This window comes from Panthera uncia (genome assembly GCF_023721935.1).
Source record: "Panthera uncia isolate 11264 chromosome C1 unlocalized genomic scaffold, Puncia_PCG_1.0 HiC_scaffold_3, whole genome shotgun sequence".
Classification (NCBI taxonomy): Eukaryota; Metazoa; Chordata; class Mammalia; order Carnivora; family Felidae; genus Panthera; species Panthera uncia.
In genome coordinates, this window is record NW_026057584.1 from 32,725,274 (window position 1) to 32,748,596 (window position 23,323).

The 23,323-nt window shown below is 34.6% G+C and overlaps 1 protein-coding gene across 13 annotated transcripts in view; it reads right to left on the minus strand.

The window, feature by feature from the left end:
- CARF (calcium responsive transcription factor) overlaps positions 1 to 23,323 on the minus strand; it is an 82,999-nt gene that overhangs the window by 12,134 nt on the left and 47,542 nt on the right. For 11 of the 13 annotated variants that reach the window (XM_049615140.1, XM_049615147.1, XM_049615146.1 and 8 more), the window contains 4 exons: positions 19,380 to 19,510; positions 18,632 to 19,004; positions 13,591 to 15,885; positions 3,148 to 3,287 (listed from right to left, as the gene is read on the minus strand). In XM_049615140.1, the coding sequence (XP_049471097.1) occupies positions 15,767 to 15,885; positions 18,632 to 19,004; positions 19,380 to 19,510 (623 nt within the window). In that variant the 3' untranslated portion in view covers positions 3,148 to 3,287; positions 13,591 to 15,766. The remainder of the gene's footprint in view (positions 1 to 3,147; positions 3,288 to 13,590; positions 15,886 to 18,631; positions 19,005 to 19,379; positions 19,511 to 23,323) is intronic. The other 2 variants (XM_049615141.1, XM_049615144.1) reach the window with 2 other exon arrangements.

Here is a 23,323-nt window from a genome sequence, read left to right on the forward strand (position 1 = left end):
CAGCTTAGAGCCTGGAGCTTGCTTCAGATTCTGTCTCCCTCTCTCTTTGCCCCTCCCTACTCGTACTCTGTCTCTCTCAAAAATAAAATAAAACATTAAAATTTAAAAAGAAGAATAACAGTAAAATATAACTGTTTAGTGACCAATGTCACTCATTGTTTTCTTTAGATTTTGTCCAAGTATTCAAAGCCTATGTATCAATTAACTCAGTTTAACCTTTATCTGAGGTTTTTTTTTTTTTAATGTTTATTTTTGAGAGAGACACAGAGATAGAACACGAGTGGGGGAGGGCAGAGAGAGACAGAGGCACAGAATCCGAAACAGGCTCCAGGCTCCGAGCTGTCAGCACAGAGCCCGACGCGGGTTTCAAACCCACCAACCGTGAGATCATGACCTGAGCCGAAGTCAGACACGTAACCAACTAAGCCACTCAGGTGCCCCTGTCTGAGGTTTTTAAGTTAGCTGAGGAACTAGAAATTGAAATTTTAGTTAAGTATAAAGTTCTTAAGAACTCTGATATTAAAGTTTTTTTTAAGTTTTTTTTTTTTTTAATTTAAGTAATTTCTACACTTAACATAGGGTTTGAACTCATGACCCGAGATGCAGAACCGCATGCTCTTCTGACTCAGCCAGCCAGGCATCCCAAGAATTTTGATATTATAGAAATAACTTGAGATTATAAACTTTTTAAAGATATCCATCATTACAATTTTATCTAATTAATCATGAATCTAAATTTTTGTAAACTTAATTTATAGAAATAATGATAATAATAATTTGTCCCATAAAACCAATGTAAGATTAGAAAAAAAATTTAAAAAAACCAATGTAAGAAATATATAAAGTTTAAATTATGAGATATACAATCTTCCTGTATAACTAGCATACTGTGTTGGCATTAATTTCATATATTAAAGTCAGGAAGATAATTGTTTTTCAATCCTTTAAACCAATATGATTAACTCATTCTATCAGGAATACTTTATGAATATTTTCTGTATAATATATAAACTTTGTATTCATAAATGAAATTATAATAAAAACCCTTTAAATCCTGGTTCAGAGTCTTTCATCTTGGAAGCAAGAAGTTTTTTCTTCTTTTCTTAGTTTTAACCAAAAATATCTCTTAAAAGCAATTTTTTTTTAAATGTTTATTTGTTTTTGACAGAGAGAGAGACAGAGCATGAGTGGACGAGGGGCAGAAAGAGAGGGAGACGCAGAATCCGAAACATGCTCCCAGGCTCCAAGCTGTCAGCACAGAGCCCCATACGGGGCTTGAACTCACAGACCAGGAAATCATGACCTGATCCTAAGTCAGATGCTCAACTGACTGAGCCATCTAGGCGCCCCTCTTAAAAGCAATTTTAAAGAAACAGAAAAACAGTTTAATAATTTTTCTTTCTATTGTAGAAATTCATTAGATATTTCTAGATTGAGTACATAATGACAGAATAATTTTTTTTGTCAGTTAATCTCTAATGTTTCCCCAGGGAGGGAAAAGAAGAAAAGGAATATGAATTAAAAATGAGAGGGAGCCAACTTTAGTCAAATACAAAATTAGCATTGGAAAAGACTAATTATCTTTCCTTACTTAAAGACAGGGGAAAAGTTTAGATGCAAGAAAACCTATTTTGAAATACATGCACATAAGAGGGGGTGAGGAAGCAGGAGGAAGAGTCAGTCATTACAGCTGGTTTAAAGATTAATTTAGGCCCCCTAGACAATTTGATTTCTTTGATTAAAATGCCAGTAACTGTTAATACTTGAAGTATAAAAATGAAAGGGGTATTTCTTACATTAAACAGAGTGATCTTTCTCTTTTAGACCAACAAGACTATATCCTTATGGGGTATTTTGAAGGGAAGGAGAAAAAGTTAGGAGAGACAGTACAGAGGGAAACAGGAACACAGGATGAGGAAATAGAACAATCAAGGACATCATATTCAAATTGTGATTTGAAAGGATCTAGAGAAGACATTTCTAAATTTTTCACATTTTTTTCTTGCCTTTACCAAAGACTCTTTTAAGGAGGCAATTTCATAATCTCTTGACTATATTGGAAGTTTCCTCTTAAAATGTAGACAACTGTAAGGGCGCCTGGGTGGCTCAGTTGGTTGAATGGCCGACTTCAGCTCAGGTCACGATTTCATGGTCCACGAGTTCGAGCCCCATGTCAGGCTCTGTGCTGACAGCTAGGAACCTGGAGCTTGCTTCTGTGTCTCCCTCTCTCTCTGTCCTTCCCCCGCACATGCTCTGTCTCTCTCTCAAAAACAAATAAACATTAAAAAAATGTAGACAACTGTATATTTGAGATATTGCTTTCTTTTTGCTTCAAAGTACGTCCCCAAAAGAACAATTTTGTTTATATGAGAAGTTCCCCCAAAAAACAATTCTAATTCCAAATAATCCTTTTATCATTTTCAAAGTAATACACAGGCCACCTGGGTGGCTCAGTCAGTTGAGTGTTGGGCTCTTAGTTTCACCTCAGCTCATGAGGTGGGATAGAGCCCAGTATCAGGCTCCATTCTCAGTTGGGGGGGAGGGCTGCCTGGGATTCTCTCTCTCTCTCCCTTTGCCCTTATTCCCTAACTCACATACTCTATCTAAAAAAATAAAAATAAAAGAAAGTAAACAAGACACATTTTGATTCTAGTATAAATACATATAAGATGCAGGAGTCCAGCCCAGAATGGCTATAGAACCAGACTAAAGATAAACCTATGAGTCTGATAATATATAGTCAAATGTGAACCTTGAATCTTAGGGACCCTCTCCTAAAGAGAACCAGACCCTCACGGACAAGATAAAACAAGAGTGGGCAAAGTTCTCATTAAACTTTCATAAATTACTTGAGACAGTTTTTCCAAAGGATGCCAGTTTGAAGAGAAACCTTCTGAACCTACAAGTTTACACCCATTTTTATCCCTATGAACTTCCTCTTAATAGATGCACAATGCAGAAATTACCAGGACAAACAGTATTGACAGTAGTAATGCAGATTTCTACCAAATAAAAGTTTTTCAAACATGATCAATAAATGGAATTTATTCCTAGACACTACTCTCAAACTAAACAAAACAAACTTAAGCATTTGGAGTATTCGATAAAAAAATTAGAAATCAGAGCTCAAACCCAACATGAACTTACCTTACCACTGTTATTGGAGAGACCCTGTGTAGGAGGCTCAAAGGGCCTCAGAAAAGCATGCTGTTTCCAAGGTGACCAGATTTTGATAAGACCTCCATGACCGTCAAATGCTGGCTCCTTTAAAATACCTCCAAAATAACCTGTTGATAAAGCAAAACTGAGTTTTTTGCTTCCTGTGGTAAGGGAGAATACTATCCGGATAGTCTTAGCATTTCACAGGGGATATCAGAGGAGCAATAATTAGGAGTTCTGGGATCTAGTTTAAGTTTCAAAGCAGATCTGATTGGAATTACACAAAGTTTATACATAACACCTTTTTGATTGGAGACTGGGAAGTAACGCTTTGAAAGTGATTCTTTCACAATATTTTGCCTTCTTAGACTAATCTGTTGTTCCTTCCATAACCTGAATTGTTCACTTTGGAACTTCTTTGATTTACAATGTTTTTTCCTTTGTTTGAAATGATAGTACTTATCACACCATTTTACAAATTGATTAAAAAACTGTCTGCCACTACACTGTAAGCCCCCATAGAGCTAGGATTGGGTTTTATTAATCTTTTGTATAACCAACAGGTAACACAGTGTCTGATTCTCAATAAACACTCAGCCACTGTTGATTATGATTGGACAAAAGCACATAAACATGCTGACTAATCTGATTTTCAATTGATGGACATGAACTTTAAGTGAACCCTTAATCAAGTAGACCCATTCATAATACTATATTTCATTTGCCTAATTACTCTCATACTAGCTTTTCTCACCAACACACTTCCCCCCAACATACCCATATTTACAGTTACCTAAGGGCCTGGCTTCTTATCTACTGAGAAAATTGAAGCAATCAAAAGAGATTTCCACAGACTGTCACTTGTACAGTAGTAGCATCTTTACCCATGTAGTCTCCCTTGTCATCCACCCACAGATGAGGTATCCATGGTCCTATCTAGAGTCAAACCCTTTATTTGAACACTAGATCCCATCTCCTTTCTGCTACTCAAAGACATTTCTTCAGCAATTTTCTCCCCTTGACAACTTTCCCTTCTCTCTTTAGGTTGTTTTCCATTTATTTTCTATAAGGACACTCTAAATTCTTAAATGTGGATGGTCATTCATTCAACAATATTTTCTAAGCATCTGCCACTGTCATAGATCAATGAGCAAAAAAAGACAAAGATCCCTAACCCTGAATTTTATAATTTAGTAGAGAGAGACAAACTATAAAGTGTATTCTTAACACAATGGCCAAAATGATCCTTTTAAAGGGTAAGTCATATTATGTTGTCATTCTTCTGCTCAAAACATGCTGTGACTTCCCATTTCCACGCAGAGTAAAAGGCAAAATCTTTATGATGGATTGTAAGACCCTACATGATCTGATTCCCTATTACCTCTCTGACCTCATTTCCTAGTACCCTCTCACTTGCTCACTCCACTCCAGACACATTAGCCTTCTTGCTGACCTCCAGGCACAGCAAGCACTTCCCAATCCTGCAGTTCCCTCTTGCTGCACTACTCTACACGGTATCTGCATGACTCTTACTCTCTCTAAGAATTTGCTTGCATGTACCTTCTCAATGAGGCCCACTCTGGTTGTCCTATTTAAAATTGTAACTCTTACCATACTAACCCCATATTTGCCTCTTTCCCTGCTCCATTTTTATGGAGGCTGTCAACCTAACATATAAGTGTAAAACATACATATAACATACTTACATATAAATATATATATACTTACATATATGTATACTTACATATAAATAATATATATTACTACATATAAATATATATAATGAGCTTAGGTTTATATATACTTATTTACTATGTTTATTTTTTATTATCTATCTCCCTCTACTGGACTGTAAGCTCCAAAAGGGCAGGAAGTATGTCTGTTTTGTTGAATGAATGAATGTCCATATTTAAGATTTTAGAGTGTCTTTGTAGAATATAAATATAAAAAACCCAACAGCTTCTATAAAGCAATTATAGATGCAAGTCACAGCCAGAAACTTATTATACAATTTTATTATAGTCATCAAAAAATTACTCTATCACTTCCATTTGGTCATCATATCTACTTTCAGAAATCTGTAACATTTAAAGTTTCACCCAGATTTTAGGAAAGCTTTTTGACTCAATGGACTCCTTTAATGAATCATTTCAATAAGACTTTAAATGTAACACACACTAAGCAAAACGTAAAATTCTTAGTCTGGCCTTCTAGAATTTCTACCATTTAACCTCTCTTACCATTCCAATCTTTATCCCAGCTTCATTCCTTCATTGAATCTTAAAGTTCTGATCAAAATGAACTTTAAAATGTACTCCCAATGAGCTATATAATTCCATCTACTTGCTCCTTGAATTCTGGACATCTGCACTTTAATCTCATGTTCATATCCTGTCATTAAAGATCCAACTCAAAGATTCTATAATGAAACAATCACTTGTTTTCTGGACTGTGTGGCAAAAGGAATGTGGAATGGTACTGGACAGACCTTGCTACCAATATTATCACTTAATAGTTGTTTAATGACCTCAAGCAAGTTATTGAATTTCTGAATTATAGTTCTCCAATTTGTGGGAGTCACCATTAGTGGCCTCAAAATTCTGTCTTACTAAAATATATTTTTTCTTGGAGTGGTGCCTAGATTTTAAAAGAATTACGTTTTCTAGCATCCCCTGTAACCAGGGTGGTCATATAACAGTTCTGACCAATAAGATAAAAGGGGAAGTCACAGACGGGTCTCCTAAGAAAGACCTTTGGTTCATTCACCCAGCACAGGCCCTTTGCTCATTCCATTCTTCTTGTCTGAACTCTGATCAATGCCGGAGGTGGAACAACCACCATGGACAAAAAAGCAACAAGTATGTAGATGAAAGTCACATTAGAGATGCTTATATGAAAATATTAAAGGTTGCTGTGTTCCTGGTAGCCTATGGAACCACCATACATCCCTGGTGAGACTGTCCTCAGATCTGGTTTCATAAAAAAATAAGATCTCTTTATTTGGTTAAACCACCATAATCATGTCTCTGTTGCACACAGCCAAAGATGCTACCTAACAGACACATCACTTTGAGAATAAGGATAATGTTTACCTTTCAGCATTTAAAATTTCCTTGTTAATATTAATTATAAAAAGGAACATATACTGAGTGGCCTGTTACAGATTCTAAGATCTCAACATAGGTTAACTCATTAAACCCTCATAACAGTTCAATTAAGTAGCTACTACTACTATTTGTTCAGAGGAAAGAAAAATACTAAAAACTGAAAGTTCAAGTAATTTGTCCAAAGTTACACAGCTAATAAAGAGGAAGTGGGATTCCAATCTGTCTGACTTCAGAGCACAGGCTCTTAGCCACCAGTCCAAGCTACAATAATAAGAAACTATTTATGCCAGGTGAAATGCCAAGTGCTTTAACCAAACAATGTAAAGCACCAAGTACAATGTCTGGTGTTTACTGAAATGTCAGTTCTCTTCCTTGTAAGTAATGTCGTCACCCTCTTCTTAATTATTTTATTTTATTTTTATTTTAGAGAGAAAGAGAGAGCACAAGCAGGAGACAGGGGCAGAGGGAGAGAGAGAGAATATTAAGCAGACCCCACACTCAGTGTGAGCCCAACATGGGGCTTGATCCCATGACCCTGGGATCATGGCCTGAGCTAAAATCATGAGTGGGATGTTCAACTGAGCCACCAAGGTGTCCCATCTTATTCTTCACTCTTATATAATTTTATCCATATTCCTATGATCAAATTAACCATTTTCTTTTTAAGTTTATTTACTTAGAGAGAGTATGCTCATGTGTTAATATGTGTGAGCATGGGGAAGGGGCACAGAGAGGGGGAGAGAATCCCAAGCAGGCTCCATGCTGTCAATGTGGAGCCCAACATGGGGCTTGATCCCACAAACTGTGAGATCATAACTTGAGCCAAAAGCAAAAGTCAGACACTCAACCAACAGGGCCACCCAGGCACCCCTCAAATTTACCATTTTCTATCTTGTATAAAGTTATATATGTCATGTAATAGACACTACGTTCCAGTAAGGTAAACTTTTAAATCATTCATTTTGGTATCTTACATGGCCTATATCCTAAAGAAGGCTGAATCATGAGTGGTGGAGCCATGGCAGTGGACACTGGAAACTATACTATCAAAGGTGGTCCTTATACAATCAGACAGTTCTGGAGATTACTTTGGACCAATCCTATACCCTAAATTCCACAATTATATACCTACTTGTCTCACTCAGATTTGTTGTACCTTACTCCATCTTGTAATCTATCCTTGTGCTTCCCTCATAACCTCCTACTTATTCTCCCAACTCTACTGCTCCTGCAGAAACCCAAACGTGACATGGCATCAACATTGTCTGGAGAACTTCTGTATCTAGTCAAGCTGGAGTAAAAGTAACCAGATTTATCCTCCTGCCTGAAACAACTATAAAATTGGATAAAATATATGAAACAATGATTCTCAAAATGTTACACATGATGAGAGAGGACAGTGATCCCTGAGAGATATAAAACAGATGAGATGAGGCCTATGTTATCCCAGAGAGCTGTCCAAAGAGATTCCAGGCTGTGGCACATGGGGTAGAAAACCAGGCAGAACCTCTCAGGGCAGAGGAGATGAAACTTGGAATCGAGGAAGGCCAAAGCAGCTAAAGTTTGTAGGCCAAAGTACTGGAGAGGAGAGAGCTATATAGAAAACTCCAGAGATCTGCAGAAGTTCACTCCCTAGCATTCAAAATACTAATGATTAGTGCATGAGTATAAGGAAATTACTTGAGACTAGGGAAAAGAACAACCTGAAAGGATTTGGGAACAACCCTCTAAGGTTCATAGGGTTCAGAAGAATACCTCTTCCACCAGCCAGAGTAGAAAACCTCATTAGTTCAAAAGCAATGTACTCAGAAGGGATTTGCCTCAATAGTGAGACAAAATTAACACTAGATTAAATGCTGCGTGGTCCTACCTAGCAAAGCTTAAAAGCAAACATTAAAGGAATAATCTGTTTCCAAAAAACTCAATTGTGTCCCAGAACAAAGCTCAAGAATATTTATAAGAATACAAAAATATCCAGCACTCGAAAAAGGTGAAAGTTATGTCTGACATCCAATCAAAAGTTACCAGAAATGCAAAAAAGCAGGAAAATATATAAAAATAATATATACAAGATAACTGATTATTTAAAGTGTAAATAGTAACAATGCATTGTCAGGTTTGTAATCTATATGGAAATAAAATGTGTGACCACAATAGCACAACGAAGGGGAAAGATGTGAGTATATTATTATAAGATTCTTATACTGTATGTTAAATGATGGAATACTACTTGAAGGTAGACTGGGATAGTTAAAGATGTACAGCATAAACACTAAAGCAATAATTAGCTAACAAGTCAATAAAGGAGGTAAAATTGAATCATAAAAAAAGGGCAATTTCACCAAAGGACAGAAAAAAGACAACAAAGTACAGATGGAACAAATAGAAAGATAGAAGGGAAGACATAAACACAACAATTTCAATAGTAACATTAAATGCAAATGAAACCCAACATTTGTGAAATATGTAAAATATGTAAAACAGGATAATGCATCCTGATGAACAAGTATGATTTACTCCAGGAATGCAAGAATACAAGGCCTTTACCCTTCAAAATTTAATCAAATCTTAACATATTGAGAGACTAAAAAAAGAAAATGATCGTATCAATATACACAGGAAAAGCACCTGACAAAATCAAATATCCGTTCCTAATAAAAATTCTCAATAAGCTAAGAACAGAAAGAATCTCATTCAATTTGACAAAGGACATATACAAAACTTATGGTTAACACCATAACAGTGAAAGACTAAATGCTTTTCCCCTAAAATCAGAAACAAGGCAAGGATGTCTACCCTAAGCCATTCTAATCAAAATTGTACTCTAGGTTCTAGTCAGTATAACAGTTGAGAAAAAGAAATATAAGCCATCCAGATTGGAAAAGAAGATGTAAAATAGCACAACTGTCAACGTAGAAAATCTAGAAGAATCTACCAAAAAGCTATGAAAACTAATAAATGAGCTACCAAGGTTGCAAGATAGAAGATCCATATAAAAAATCAACTGTATTTCTATATTAATGCAAAAATAAGACATTGAAATTAAAAAACAATGTCATTTATAACTTCTTAGTGATAAATCTGATAAAAGACATGAGACCTATACGTTAAAAACTCTAAAACATTGCAGAGAAAAAAACAAAGTATCAATATTAAGATTTCAATTATCCCCAAATTGATCTATAATATTCTACATGATCCCAATCAAAATCCCATCAGGCTTTTTTAAAAAAAGAAACTGATCAGGTGATTCTAAAATTCACATGGAAAAACAAAGAACTAAGAATAGCCAAAACAAAGCTGAAAGGAAGAATAAGGTTCAAAGACTTTATTACCTGACTTCAAGATTTATTATAAAGCTATAGTAATCAAGACAGTGGTATTGGCATCAAGAGGGACCAGAGCTTCTCAGTCTCAGTACTACAGACATTTTGGGCCAGATAATTCTTTGTTGTTCAGGCTGTCCTATACATTGTACAATGTTGAAGAGAAGCTCTTGCTTCTATCACAAATCAGTATCTCCCTAGCTGTGAGAATTTAAACTGTCTCCAGACTTTGCCCCATGTTTTTTAGAGGCAAAATTGCCCTGGTTGAGACCATGGAGATAAATAATAAATCAATGAAAAAGAACAGAGTCCAGAAATTCACCCATATGTATGTGATTAGTGGATTTTTCATCAATGGTATAAATTTAATTCAATAGAAAAATAGTCTTTTCAGAAAATGGTGCTGAAACAACTGGATATTCATATGCCAAAAAAAGTCTTGTACTATGTATATAAAAATTAACTCAAAATAGATCATGCACCTAAATGTAAACTCAAAAGTTATAAAATTTCTTAGATGAAAACAGGAGAAAATCTAATCTTGGATTAGGCAAAGGTCTTTTAGATACAACACAGAAGTATGATCCATAAAGGGGGGAAAAAGGTACACTGGACTTAATCACAATAAGAACTTCTGATCTTCTACTCTTTGAAAGATACTGTTAAGAAGGTGAAAAGATAAGCTACAGATCAGGTGAAAATTCTTGTAAATAACATTTCTAAAATGGACTTATATCTAGAATATGCTTTTTAAACCTCTATAAGAAGAAAACATTTCCATTTAAAAATGAGATAAAGATCCAAACAGACACTTCACTAAAGAAAATATACAGATGGCAAATAACTCATGAAAAGATGTTTAACAGCATTGGTGACTGTAGAACTGGAAGTTAAAACCACAATGAGATACTACTAGACTACAAAGCATTGTAATATGCCTACAATATCAAAAGCCTGTCCATACCAAGCATTGGCTGGAACTCACATACACCCCTGAAAGGATCGTAAAGGGGTACAATCACATTGGAAAAACCATTTGAGAGTTTCTTAAAAAGTTAAATATATACCTACCATATGACCCAGCTATTCCTCTCCTAGATATTTACTCAAGAGAAATGAAAGCATCATAAGTTCATACAAAGACTTTTATACAAGTGTTCATAGCAACTTTATTTGTAATAGCCAAGAACTGTAAACAACCCAGCTGTCCATCAGCAGGCAAGTGGATAAGCAAATTATGGAATATTCATACAATGGAATACTATTCAGTAGTAAAAAGGAACGGACTATTCAGACATCTTGCGACACAGATGAATCTGAAAATAACTATGCTGAGTGACGGGGTGCCTGGGTGGCTCAGTTGGTTAAGTGACTCTTGGTTTCTGCTCAGGTCATGATCTCATGGTTTCATGAGTTCAAGCCCCACTTGGGGCTCTGTGCTGACAGTGTAAAGCCTGCTTGGGATTCTTGGTCTTCCTCCCCGCTCCCCTCACTCACACTGTCTCCGTCTCTCTCAAAATGAACTTAAAAAAAAAACAAAACATATGCAACATTTGCAACTCATATATGCTGAGTTACAAAAGTCATATATAAAAAGGTTCATACTATATGATTTTTATAAAATTATAGACAAAGCAAATTGATCTCTAATGACAGAAAGCAAATCAGTAGTTGTTTGGGGATGGTGAAGTGTGAGTGGGAGGCAGGGAGAGGAGGGGATTACTAAGAGGCATTAGGAATCTTTTCGAGGTGATGGATATGTTCATTACCTCAACTGTGGTGATGCTTTCATAGATGTATACATTTATCCAAACTTATTAAACTGTACACTTTAAATATGTACAGTTTGTTGTATATCAATTATACCTCAATAAAAATATTTTTAAAACCCTCTGCTGGTATCTGATTCCTACTTTGTACTGTGGTTTTAGAATTCTTTATTTTCTTGAGATATGATTGACATATAACATTAAGTTTAAGGTATACAATATGTCAATTAGGTAATTTATATTTTGCAATATAATTACCACCATAGTGTTAATTAACATCACTATCAGGACACAGAATTATTCTCTCCTTTTTGTGGTGAGAACAATTTAGATGTAGTCTCTGAGCAATTCTGAATTTTATAATGCAGTATTATTGACTATAATTACCAGGCCATACATTAGAATTCCAGGATGTATTTACTAATTGCAAGTTTGTACCCATATAATATTTTCAAAGGTTTTCAATATTAACCATACTATTTATTTTTCTAATGAATCAAAGTTAGAATTCCTTAGGGGCACGTGGGTGGCTCAGTTGGTTAAGCATCCAACTTCTGCTGAAGTCATAATTTCACGGTTCGTGAGTTCAAGCCCTGCATCAGGCACTGTGCTGACAGCTCAGAGCCTGGAGCCTGCTTCAGATTCTGTGTCTTCCTCTTTCTCTGCCCCTCCCCTGCTCGCATTGTCTCTCTCAAAAATGAATAAACGTTAACATTTTTTTAAAATTTAGAATCCCTTAGCGAATTTTTCTTTAATTCTGATTTATTCCTGAAGTTTTAAGAATTCAATGAGCAATGAATATTTGTATTTAATGATTGTATTCATAGCTAACATGTATTTGGCAAAATTACACTAAGGCTTTGCCATTACAACTAAGTTAATTAAGTAGAATTACTGATACTTAGATATCAAAGTAATACACCAATCAAAATGTCTAAAGCCTAAATTAGCTGATGGGGAATAGTTAATAGAGTGCCCCTTCTGGAGAGAGTCAGATTTTCTATGGTCCCATAAAATAGGCAGGGAAGAATAAAGCAAAAGAAGCAAAGAGGAAAAACATTAATGATCTCTCCTTTTAAAATCACATATTTCTGTCATTACACCAAAAATATAAAGCTGTACTTAAAGATGTCCAGTGTCAAGATGTGAGAAAAAAAGAATTACTAATATTACAGGGATTGTTTTAAAATGTTGATGGTTGGCTGAGCTGAGAGTACTAAATGTGTATATATACCTAATGTAATGATAATAGGAGTTACTGGTAGTTATGCTGAAAAACTTTCAGGTTCCAAATTGAACATAAATCTCTAGCCAAAGTTCTCAGGTATTTAAGGTGTTTATTCAGCATCTTAAAGATGAACAAAACTACCACTATCCCCAGAAAAAGTATTAAAAAGAAAACTAACAAATTTAAGAAAAAAAACCACAGGATTCTTTTAATGAAAAAATTACATTATAACAAAGACACTATACATTGTTACAATATATATATATATATGTATATACACACACACATTTTAAAACTTTTTAAAAAACCTGGTACAAATTAAATGACATCTTTCTCATACTCACATGATTAAGTATTTTGACAGGATGTAAAGATGAAACACAAGCTGGTGGGCCTCAAAATTAGAAACTCTAATGCAGGACCAGATCCCATTTTCTACCATTTTTGTGACTTTTAGAAAACATTTACCTTGGATAAGACAAGGTACTTCATGTAAAAACTTTTTCTTTTAAGCATGTTAACTGCTTGTGGAGAAAATTATTATTGAGGGAAAAGCCCACCATGGTGGTGTTTATCTATAATTCACTGTAGCATATATAAAATTCACTGGGAGGCTTTGGAACATGAAAACTACAATGATGAAAAAAGCTCAACTGTAATTATAAATTTCTAACTGCTTATTTTGAATGTCCAACTTACTACTACAGATATTACACCTTGTAATACATGACACAAAAGAGCATATATCAAACTTTGCTGTAGAGCTGTTAGGAGAATGCCAAATATAGATACTGAAAATTTTATGCACTTGTATTTAACACCCTGTGCATTTAAAAATTAATCAAATATTTAAAATATGTAAACACACTTTTATAAAAGCGATGCTAAGCACCCTTAAAATACAATACTGATATACTGTGACTGAACATGCACTTAGAGGGGAAATGAATTTTTAAAAATTTAGAAACCATTTTTAAAGAGCTACTCATTGAAATACTTACATGAAAATATTGATAGTTCCAGTTTCTACCTAAAAACCAAAAGAGTATACAATTAGGGATTTAAACCTTCCTTCATGCTCTTTTTTAATTTTGTTTTTTGTTTGTGGGAAGGATGCACTGTAACTTTCCTCCTCCTAGTGAAAAAAACAGTACCAGAAAGAGACATTCACATAGAATGAAGTGAGAGAAATATTTTAAAACTATATTTTGTTCTTGTTCAAATGTCAAAGTCTGAACTCTCTAACGTCTCTTATCCTCACAGGTAACTGACTGGAGTTTGTATCTTAACAAGCATTTCTCCTTAGCAACTCAACATCAAAAAAGAAAAGAATGTCTCCAAAGGAATATAGTTCAATTGGTAAAATATTTAATAATAAGCTATTGCCATTAATGAAAAGTGAATATTATTTAAAATCCTGAAAAAAGTTTCCATAAAAATTAGAAATAATAAATTAAAAGAATATTACCTACAAATGCAATAAAACTATAAATTCAGACTTATACCCTTTACATACACACAGACTACGAGAAAGCTGGGTTTGAGGTAACTAAGAGCTATGTTTAACTTAGAGTAACATAATCAGATTTGGCAGACTGCCTCTGAAATGCTGACATCAAATATTTTCAGTTCTTAGGAAAAAGAAAAGCTATTCTAATTAAAAATCATATATGTAACTAAATATCCACTTTGTATTAAATAGGGGTATAAATAATAAATTTTATATTAAATAGGGTATAAATCTAAAGAGCACGGATTTTTAAGAGTTCCACTCACGTCTAATTTAACAATGCTTTACTTAGGTACATGTTGTATACTTGCAACAATTAAAGTGAATTAAGAATGGGAGACTGGACTTTAGAAAAGCCAAAAAGGATTCAGTCATGTAAAAGAGTAAGGTTAAATTTCATATTACATTCCATATACTTTGAATATAAATATTAATATCCATTTGAAATCCTTATTACTTTTACATAAAGTCCTAAATATACCCACAAACGGTCCCTGGGGTGAAAAAAAACTTTAAATTGATTTCTTGACAGCTAATAATTGACATTTCTAGTTCACCAACCTTCCAGAAAACAGAAGCTTATAATGAATACAGTGATTAGTACTTATTCAGTATTTCAAGTAAATATACTTACTCAGCAAGCAAATATAACACATCAGTTGTTTTAAATATGAACTAAATTTTAAACTACAAATACTTACCTTGAAAATACCACTAATTCAGTAAGAGCTCTGGCATAGAAAAATAAATACAACTCAAATTATTTTCTAACCAGAGCTAAATCTTCAATACAAAGTAGGGAAAAAAAAATCTTTTGTGGATATCAAAAAGTTCCTCAAATTATCTGTCAACACCAGGGAAGTTTATTATTCTTTCTGAATTCTCTCAATTTCTATAGTTTTCTATCCACATGTAGTGTTTTACCTAAAATACTATATAAATCCATGCAATATGCATTTATTTCTGTTGCTTAGCTGATTAATTCAAATTAAAACTCTAAGTACTTACCAAGACATTTTAAATTTCTACTAGATAACTATTAGTATGCTATTGGTTTGTAGTTATAAGTATAAAAATTATAATGGAAGAAGCCAAAATGCAATTACAGTTTCCACAGATGTGAATACTGAGCTTTATGTTATGATGTAAAATCTACTATGGTTTTATCTTTCCTAATGAGACAGACTACAAATATTCTCTCCCCTGTGCTAATTTAATGAATTTCTTCACAACTTTAAAGAGGAAATAATTTCTTTTATAACTTTAAAAAAAAGTCAACACACATACACACACTCACACACACACAAACTCACACACTATTTTTGTTGTTGTTCTTGTTTGTCTTTCCAGAACCCAAATCAGATATTTCCAAGGGATTAGATAACTATTTGTGTTCAGACTATATTGTCATGGATAATTTCAGATGATCTTTGGAAATACTGGCCTTATCAGATAATCAAAAAGCATAAGAATTATACAAAATAAGAGGAATAAAATAGGTTCCAAAAATATGGACTTGGCAACAAACATATCGGTTTTAAATCAAAGTTGCTCATTGAACCGGTCTTCAGTTCACTTATCACAATGCTGCGCTTTGATAATATTCACCTTCTTTTTTATGACATTATAAGTCACCCAAGTTGTAAATCCTGAAAAGCTTCAATAATTTATGTAGTAGATAATTTCTTACAGTCCAAATTTTTTTTTGCTTCCATAGACAATGCTGGTTCTTTGGGTTCTTGCTTAACTTGGTTCACAGAAACGGTACCTTCTGGATTTTCTCCAACTTTAAAACCAAACATAAAAGAAAAACCCTAAAGGTTAATGTAACTTATAACACTGAAATCTTTCTATGAATTTAGAGGCAAAGCAAAAAATAGTAGTTTTCTGAAAAGCAGTGTATTTGAGAACTCAGTACTTCTGATATCTTAATAGTCATTCATAATTCTTTCAGTATATGTACACCTTAAATTAATGTAACAGTGTGTGTCAACTAAACTTCAATAAAAAAACTAAAAGAAAAAGAATAGAAAATTAAATGTTGAGAAGTAAAAAAAAAAATTCTTTAATGCTTCTGGTAGTGAAAAAAAGAAGAGACTAAGAAAATCATAGTTATTTTCTTCTAAAGATACTTTGACAAAAAAGCAGTCCATAATTTGATAAAATTATGAGGAGTATCTCATATTTAAACTTAATTGCCTCTGGGCGCCTGGGTGGCTTAGTCAGTTGAGCACTGAACTTTTGCTCAGGTCACAATCTCTCGGTTCGTGAATTCAAGCCCCACATCAAGCTCCACACTGGCAGTGTGGAGCCTGCTTGGGATCCTCTCTATCCCTTTCTCTCTGCCCCCCTCCTATTCATGCTTTCTCTACCTCTCAGAATAAATAAATAACTTAAATACTTTTTTAAAAATAAACTTAATTGCCTTTAATAAAAATATGTGTGAATAAAAGTCAGGAAGCCTCCCATTATTTGAAAATGATGTTCTGCAAAGAGCAGGCATATATATTACAAATTTACCAATATGTTACTACCCCCATATGGTTTCCATATGTGATCATATATCAAGGAAAATTTTCCCTCCTTAAAGAAACTCCACTACATTAGTACGTTAGAAAAAAATATGCCACATCTTAATGGATAGCTCTGACTTACCTACATAAGCTATGTGTTTGCTTACTTGAAACACTGCATAATGCACTTACCATTCTGATTTTAAATAAAGTACTTATGACCAAATTAATCAGAATGTAGCATACCAGAAACACTATTATCTTGAACAGGCAGGTGGGATATCTAAGATGAAATCTTTTTCTTTTTCAGGGATACCAGTTTTTCCATTGCTACAGGGAACTGAGATTAAGGGGACCAAAATTTGCTCTGGAAAGTGTGCTGAACACACCTAATGCTTGTCACATGTGAGTGTATTGGGAGAGTTTAGCCCACACCATAGAGAAAACCAATAGAAGATGGATTTGAGTGACCCTGAGAATTCATATGCAGGTGAGGGAGTCCCTCAGATCATGATCTAACTTGATAAATCATGCAGGTTCAGATCCAAAGAGGGTCTCCTTTAAAGCAATCTGAATTAGAGCTCTCAGAAATATCTTGGTACAACACAGAGGGAGGAAGCATGTTAGAATGTAAAGAAACTTTTGAGGCAGATAGATCTGGGTTTAAATCCCTGCTCTATCACTTTAGGCAATTACTTAATCTTCCTGAGCCTTGGTCTCCCTATCTGTAGCATGGGGACATCATCAACTATTTCATGCGGTTGTGAGGATTAGTCTCCATATATTCCTTTTCCTTCTCATCTATTGTCACAGCCCTCTGGATAAATTTTCTTAAAAGTAATGTTTCCAATAAATTTAAAATATAATGATTCTTTTCTGGAAGGAACTATTTTATACTTTTCCTTACCCAAAAGAATGATGACTAAGAATGGAAAGTAAATACTTTGTATGTTCTAAGGATAATTTCTATGAAAATTTATGTTCTTCAAAGTAAAATGCAAATCTTTTCCCACAAAAGTGCCCAATCCAGAACAATCTGTGTGAATGGAAGTGACACAGGTCAAGTAGGAGTCAGAATTTATTACTAGGTTGACTGGGTTTGTTACAAAGTGAATGTAACAAAGTCTTGGATTAAGTTAAGTCCTTAAGACTTAACTAGTTTCGTTTCAATTTCTACAGAACTCTGTATTTAAGTCTAGAACTCAAAATTTTAAAAATTTTATAGCTGCCCGCCCCATCCCATTTTTCCTTTTAACAAATTTTCCATAATAACCTTTACACTAAATCTTTTCCTTTTAAAGTTTCTCATTTTTTTCATACATTCTAAAATGACCCTCTGATTTCATATCACCACAGATTTTCCACGTAAACTGAGGTAATCAGAGAATGAATAACTTTGCTAGAGACAAAAAAATTTTTAAAGTTTAAAAATTATTATGCTCTTGACATTTTTCCCTTTTTCTGGTAGTTTTACTTTATCAACTTATGTATTATAAACCCCTGAGTAGAAATGACAGTTTTTTTCTGTAGTGTAATAGTAACGATACAATGGAATATTACTCGGCAATCATAAAGAATGAAATCTTGCCATTTGCAACAATGTGGATGAAACTCTAGTGTATTATGTTAAGTGAAATAAGTCAGAGAAAGACAAGTATCATATGATTTCACTCATTTGTGGAATTTAAAAAACAACATATGAACACAGGGGAAAGGAAGAAAAAAATAAGATAAAAACAAAGAGGGAGGGAAACCATAAGAGACTCTTAAATACAGAGAACAAACTGAGTGTTGCTGGAGGGGAGGTAGGTGGGGGGTATAGGCTAAATGCATGATGGGCATTAAGGAGGGTACTTACTGGGATGAGCACTGGGTGTTATATGGAAGTGATGAATTATTGGATTCTACTTCTGAAACCAATACTACACTGTTAACTAACTCAAATTTAAATTAAAAACAATAGCACTGATAGTCCATGAAGGTTAAAAAAAATAAAATCACAAGTTGCTTTTAACTTACTAATAGCTGGGTGGTTATCTATAATTTGTATTGGGATGGTCTGCACATTTCCCAACAGAATCCGATGAACACTTCCTTCCATATTCTCTGTATCCTCAACATCTCCAACTTGCACCAGCTGGTCCATTGCAGCTAGATTTTGATCTGGTCCTGGAAGGTTACCCATGGTAGAGGTAATAATGCTATTGTTTGGGGTCAGGCATGTATCTGTTTGAAGGCTATGACTTTGACCAAGCAGTAGAGAATTATTATTCATTACAGTACTTTCTAATGAGTCCAGAAGTCTTGAAGGACTGGAGGAAGGGTGGTTATTTACTGATATCAGAGTCGGTGATCCATCAGGAGAAGTGAATCTTGGTTGCAACTGCAAACCCTTTTAAACCGAAAAGAGTTACATCAATGTTTAAATTTACTAAGTATAATTTTTTCATAGGATATATTATTCTTTTCACACACAATTAGAATAAAATATAATGGCACAGCTACTAGCAAATATTGAGGACAGAAACAAGAATCAAAGGAATAGTAGTAAACTAAATTTTATTGCATGCATGGTCAACTCCAACTTTTTCAAAATGTATTGTTTAAATTATCTTATATCAAGATACAAAAAAGTCAGGAAATTAATAATAAAAACATCTTTGATCATTATTACGATTCTATAACAATTCTATAAAATACCTAGAAGAGGAGAGATTGAGGAAGAAAGGGAAAGGCTTCAAATTTGTTTATTTCACTGGCTACCTACCTGCAGTTGAGTGAATACTTTTGGCTGAAATGAGGAAAGTGAAGAGAGCAAGTGGGCTGGCTCTGGAGACAAAGAGCCCCTTGTCTGATTTGTTTCCACTTTGGTGCTAATTGATTCTCCTGGTGAATTTCCTAAGTTATATAAAAAAATAAGCCGTCAAAATAAAATAACATTTATAGCTTCTAGCATGCTACATTTTATTACAACACTTACTATCACAATTGGAATAGGAAATAAAGTCAAAGGTTTGGAAATGACTTTAAGAAGTTATTTTTTCCACTATGGGGCACCTGGGTGGCTCAGTCGGTTAGGCATCCGACTTCGGCTCAGGTCATGATCTCACGGTCCGTGAGTTCCAGCCCTGCGTCAGGCTCTGTGCTGACAGCTGAGAGCCTGGAGCCTGCTTTGGATTCTGTGTCTCCCTCTCTCTCTGCCCCTCCTCCACTCATGCTCTCTCTCTCAAAAATAAATAAATATTTTTTAAAAAGTTATTTTTTCCACTAAAAAAAAAAATTATTTTGTCCACTATTTCCAGAAACATAGGAAACAGTATTTTTCTTTCCTTGAAAGATTCTGTAACTCTAATCTAGACCATTTTCCGTGCTATGATGCTGAACTACACCTAAACTTCTCTAGATGTGTGAAACCTATTGAGTCTCAATTACAAAGACCAAACTTAATTCATCTTCGGTAGCCCTAGTGCCTGGATAATGCCTGACATAAAGTGGGTCCTCAATAATAACAGTACTAAATTTCTTTCAATAACTCATTTTGGAATAAATGAGGAGTACAAATCTCTGTTTTCTTAATACTTCAATGGCTAAAGTAATTGTCCTTAGGGAATGTAGTTCCTCTCATGTAATTTTTATGTACTAAACCCAAATAAATTCATCTCAATCAAAAACCAATTATCAGCAACTGTTTACTGTTTTCACACTAAGTAATTTTAAAAAATGGCCCTAATGTCAGACAAGGATGGATTTAAGCACTAGCTTTTCTCTGTAACTTTCAACATGCTACTTAACTCGGTTTCTAACTTCAGTTTCTTCATTTGCAAAATAAAAATCTTCTTCAAAGGACTGCTAAGAGGATTAAACAACACTCTCACATTTCTTGGCTTCTTCATTCCCTCTTTTTTAAACTGAAGTATAGTTGACACACATTGTTACATTAGTTTCAGGTGTAAAATATAGTGACTGAATAAGTTTATATGTTGTGCTATGCTCACCCCAAGTGTAGCTACCATCTGGCACCATACAATGCCATTACAGTACCAATGACTATATTCCATTTTATCCGCATGACTTGTTTATTCCAGAACTGGAAGCCTGTATCCCCTTCACCCACTATGCCCATCCCTGTACCACCCGACCCCCTGGCAACCATCAGTTTGTTCTCTGTATATATGTGTCTGTTTCTGCTTTTAATTTGCTTATTTGTTTTGGTTTCAGATTCCACATACAAATGAAATCACATGGTATTTTTCTTTCTCTGATTTATTTCACTTTTTGGCTTCTTCATTTCTAATTGTCATTCTACTTCACTCTGTTGCTACTACTACTGTCATAACCTCATCTATTCTACATCTAAAAATCTCTAATTCAAATATCCCATTCTTTGATCACAGCCTCTTATTTTTCCAAAGATTTTGCTCAAGTACTTCACTACAATTGTTGTTCAACCTCATGTGACCCTCCAGTCCATTGATTTCTCAGTTTTCTTCAGATCAACCTCTTCCTTAATAAAATTCTCTCTCCATTTAGCTTAGTAGAGTCTTAAGTTTATAATTTCAGTCACTCCTTGCAAATACCCTAAACTCCTTTGCCTCTCTGTACTTTGTTATAACCCCTGATAAAATCCTAACATTGAATGAAAATGGCTTCCAGTGCCTATATGTGCGAAGTTGAATGCCACTGAAAAAGAAACTTGCTACTACTACTAATACCAATTCATGATCATCAACTTCAACAGGACCTTCAGCTATACTGACAACCTTACAGTGTTCTTCTCACTCTATGTTATAAAGGATTTCAAATGTCCAATCTTGGCCACACTTCCTGAGATTTTTCATTCTTAGCACTTTTACTTAAAGAGAAAAGAAACTATCAGATAGAAATTTCCTCAGCTTCCCATCACCAAAGCTATCAAGTACCTTCATCTTCATCCATCTCTTCAGATATTTCTTATCTGAAAATCCCTTCCCTCAACTCCATATTCCCTTCACAGCACACTGTCTCTACTTCTTCATTCATCACCCATTCACTTTTCAACCATCCCAAGATGGCTTCTTCCTAATCCACTCCATTGAAATGGCTCTGATACCCAAGGTTTTCAAACCTGATCTTATGAGCTTCTTTTCTCTTCCCCTGCCACCACCAAATCCTATTCTTATGCCAGTGTTGCCTAACTCAGTAAATGTTACTATCAGTCAGTTGCTCTTGGAAGAAACTCACGAGTCATCCCAGATCATTCCCATTCTTTTTCCTCTCACACCTATTCAATCAACAATCAAACCTTTGAATTCTACTTTTTAAAAAACTCTTAAAATCTGTCCAATTATAGTATAAATGCCACCAACTGTGCACCAAACCACTATCACTTTTCATTTGGACAGCTTGAAAGGGCCTCCTAAGCCCATTTTGCATACCCATTTTTATCCCCAAGCATTTTCTACTCTTAGAACCATACCAGCTTTTTAAGTTCCTTGAACATGACCAAGCTCTCTGTTGCTAAGCTTTGAAAGCTATTTCTTTGATTGGCAGATTCCTAACCATTCTTCAGTCCTTAGTTTAAATTTTTTTTTTTAACTTTTTATTTATTTTTGAGACAGAGAGAGACAGGGCATGAACGGGAGAGGGGCAGAGAGAGAGGGAGGCACAGAATCGGAAGCAGGCTCCAGGCTCTGAGCCATCAGCCCAGAGCCCGACGCAGGGCTCGAACTCACGGACCACGAGATAGTGACCCGAGCTGAAGTAGGACGCTTAACCGACTGAGCCACCCAGGCGCCCCCAGTCCTTAGTTTAAAAGCCACTTTCTCAAGTGTCACTTCCCTACTCTCCAGATTAAGTTATATGTCTTTATCACTATTCCCACAAAATTTTGCACAACTCTCTCATGGCACTATTTATAACGGTAGTTAGAATATATTTGTTTATAGTGTCTTTTTCTCTTGCTAAACTTGAAATTCAATGGAGCAAGAAACTTGTTCTTTTTTATGTCCAACATTTATCACAGTGAGTAAAATATGTGCAGAACAAATGAATAATGTTAAGGAATTTGAACGTTATTCTCTATGCACAGGCTCTCTTAAAGGTTAATCAATCAAAGAATAAAGAAAAAATTGTACTGTATATAGCTATTCATTAATTTATTCTAAAGCATTTATGTAGATATTAACTTTGTAGCAGGCATTATGCTAGGAACTAGGTATGTTAACTTGAATAAAATACAATCTTTGCCCCTGAGAAGTTCAAATCATAACGAAAGATACAGACCTATAAACAAAAGGATACCATGTTAAATGCAGAGGTAAGTACAAAGAGTGAATGTCTAACTTTATACAGGGGTGAAGTTAAGAGAACACTTAAAGCCAAAGAGATTGATTTCATTGGTGAGAGAAGTTTGCCATATAGAAGTGGAGAAAACATGTTTTCAGAAGGGGAAAAAAAAGGTGAAATAAATCTGGACGAGTAAGAGAGTATAAGAGTACACATATGAGAAAAAACAAACCATACAAAATGGACAATAGCTTCCTGATCAAGGTACCTTAGGGTTATTACTACTGGAATTAGCCTAACTTTAGAGTAAACTGTACTAGTAGTCAGCCTCAAAATTTTAATCATAAAGAATAAAATTTTTTATTTTTTAAAGTTTATTTATATACATATTTTTTAATCTCTACACCCAATGTGGGGCTCAAACTCACAACCCCGTGATCAAGAGTC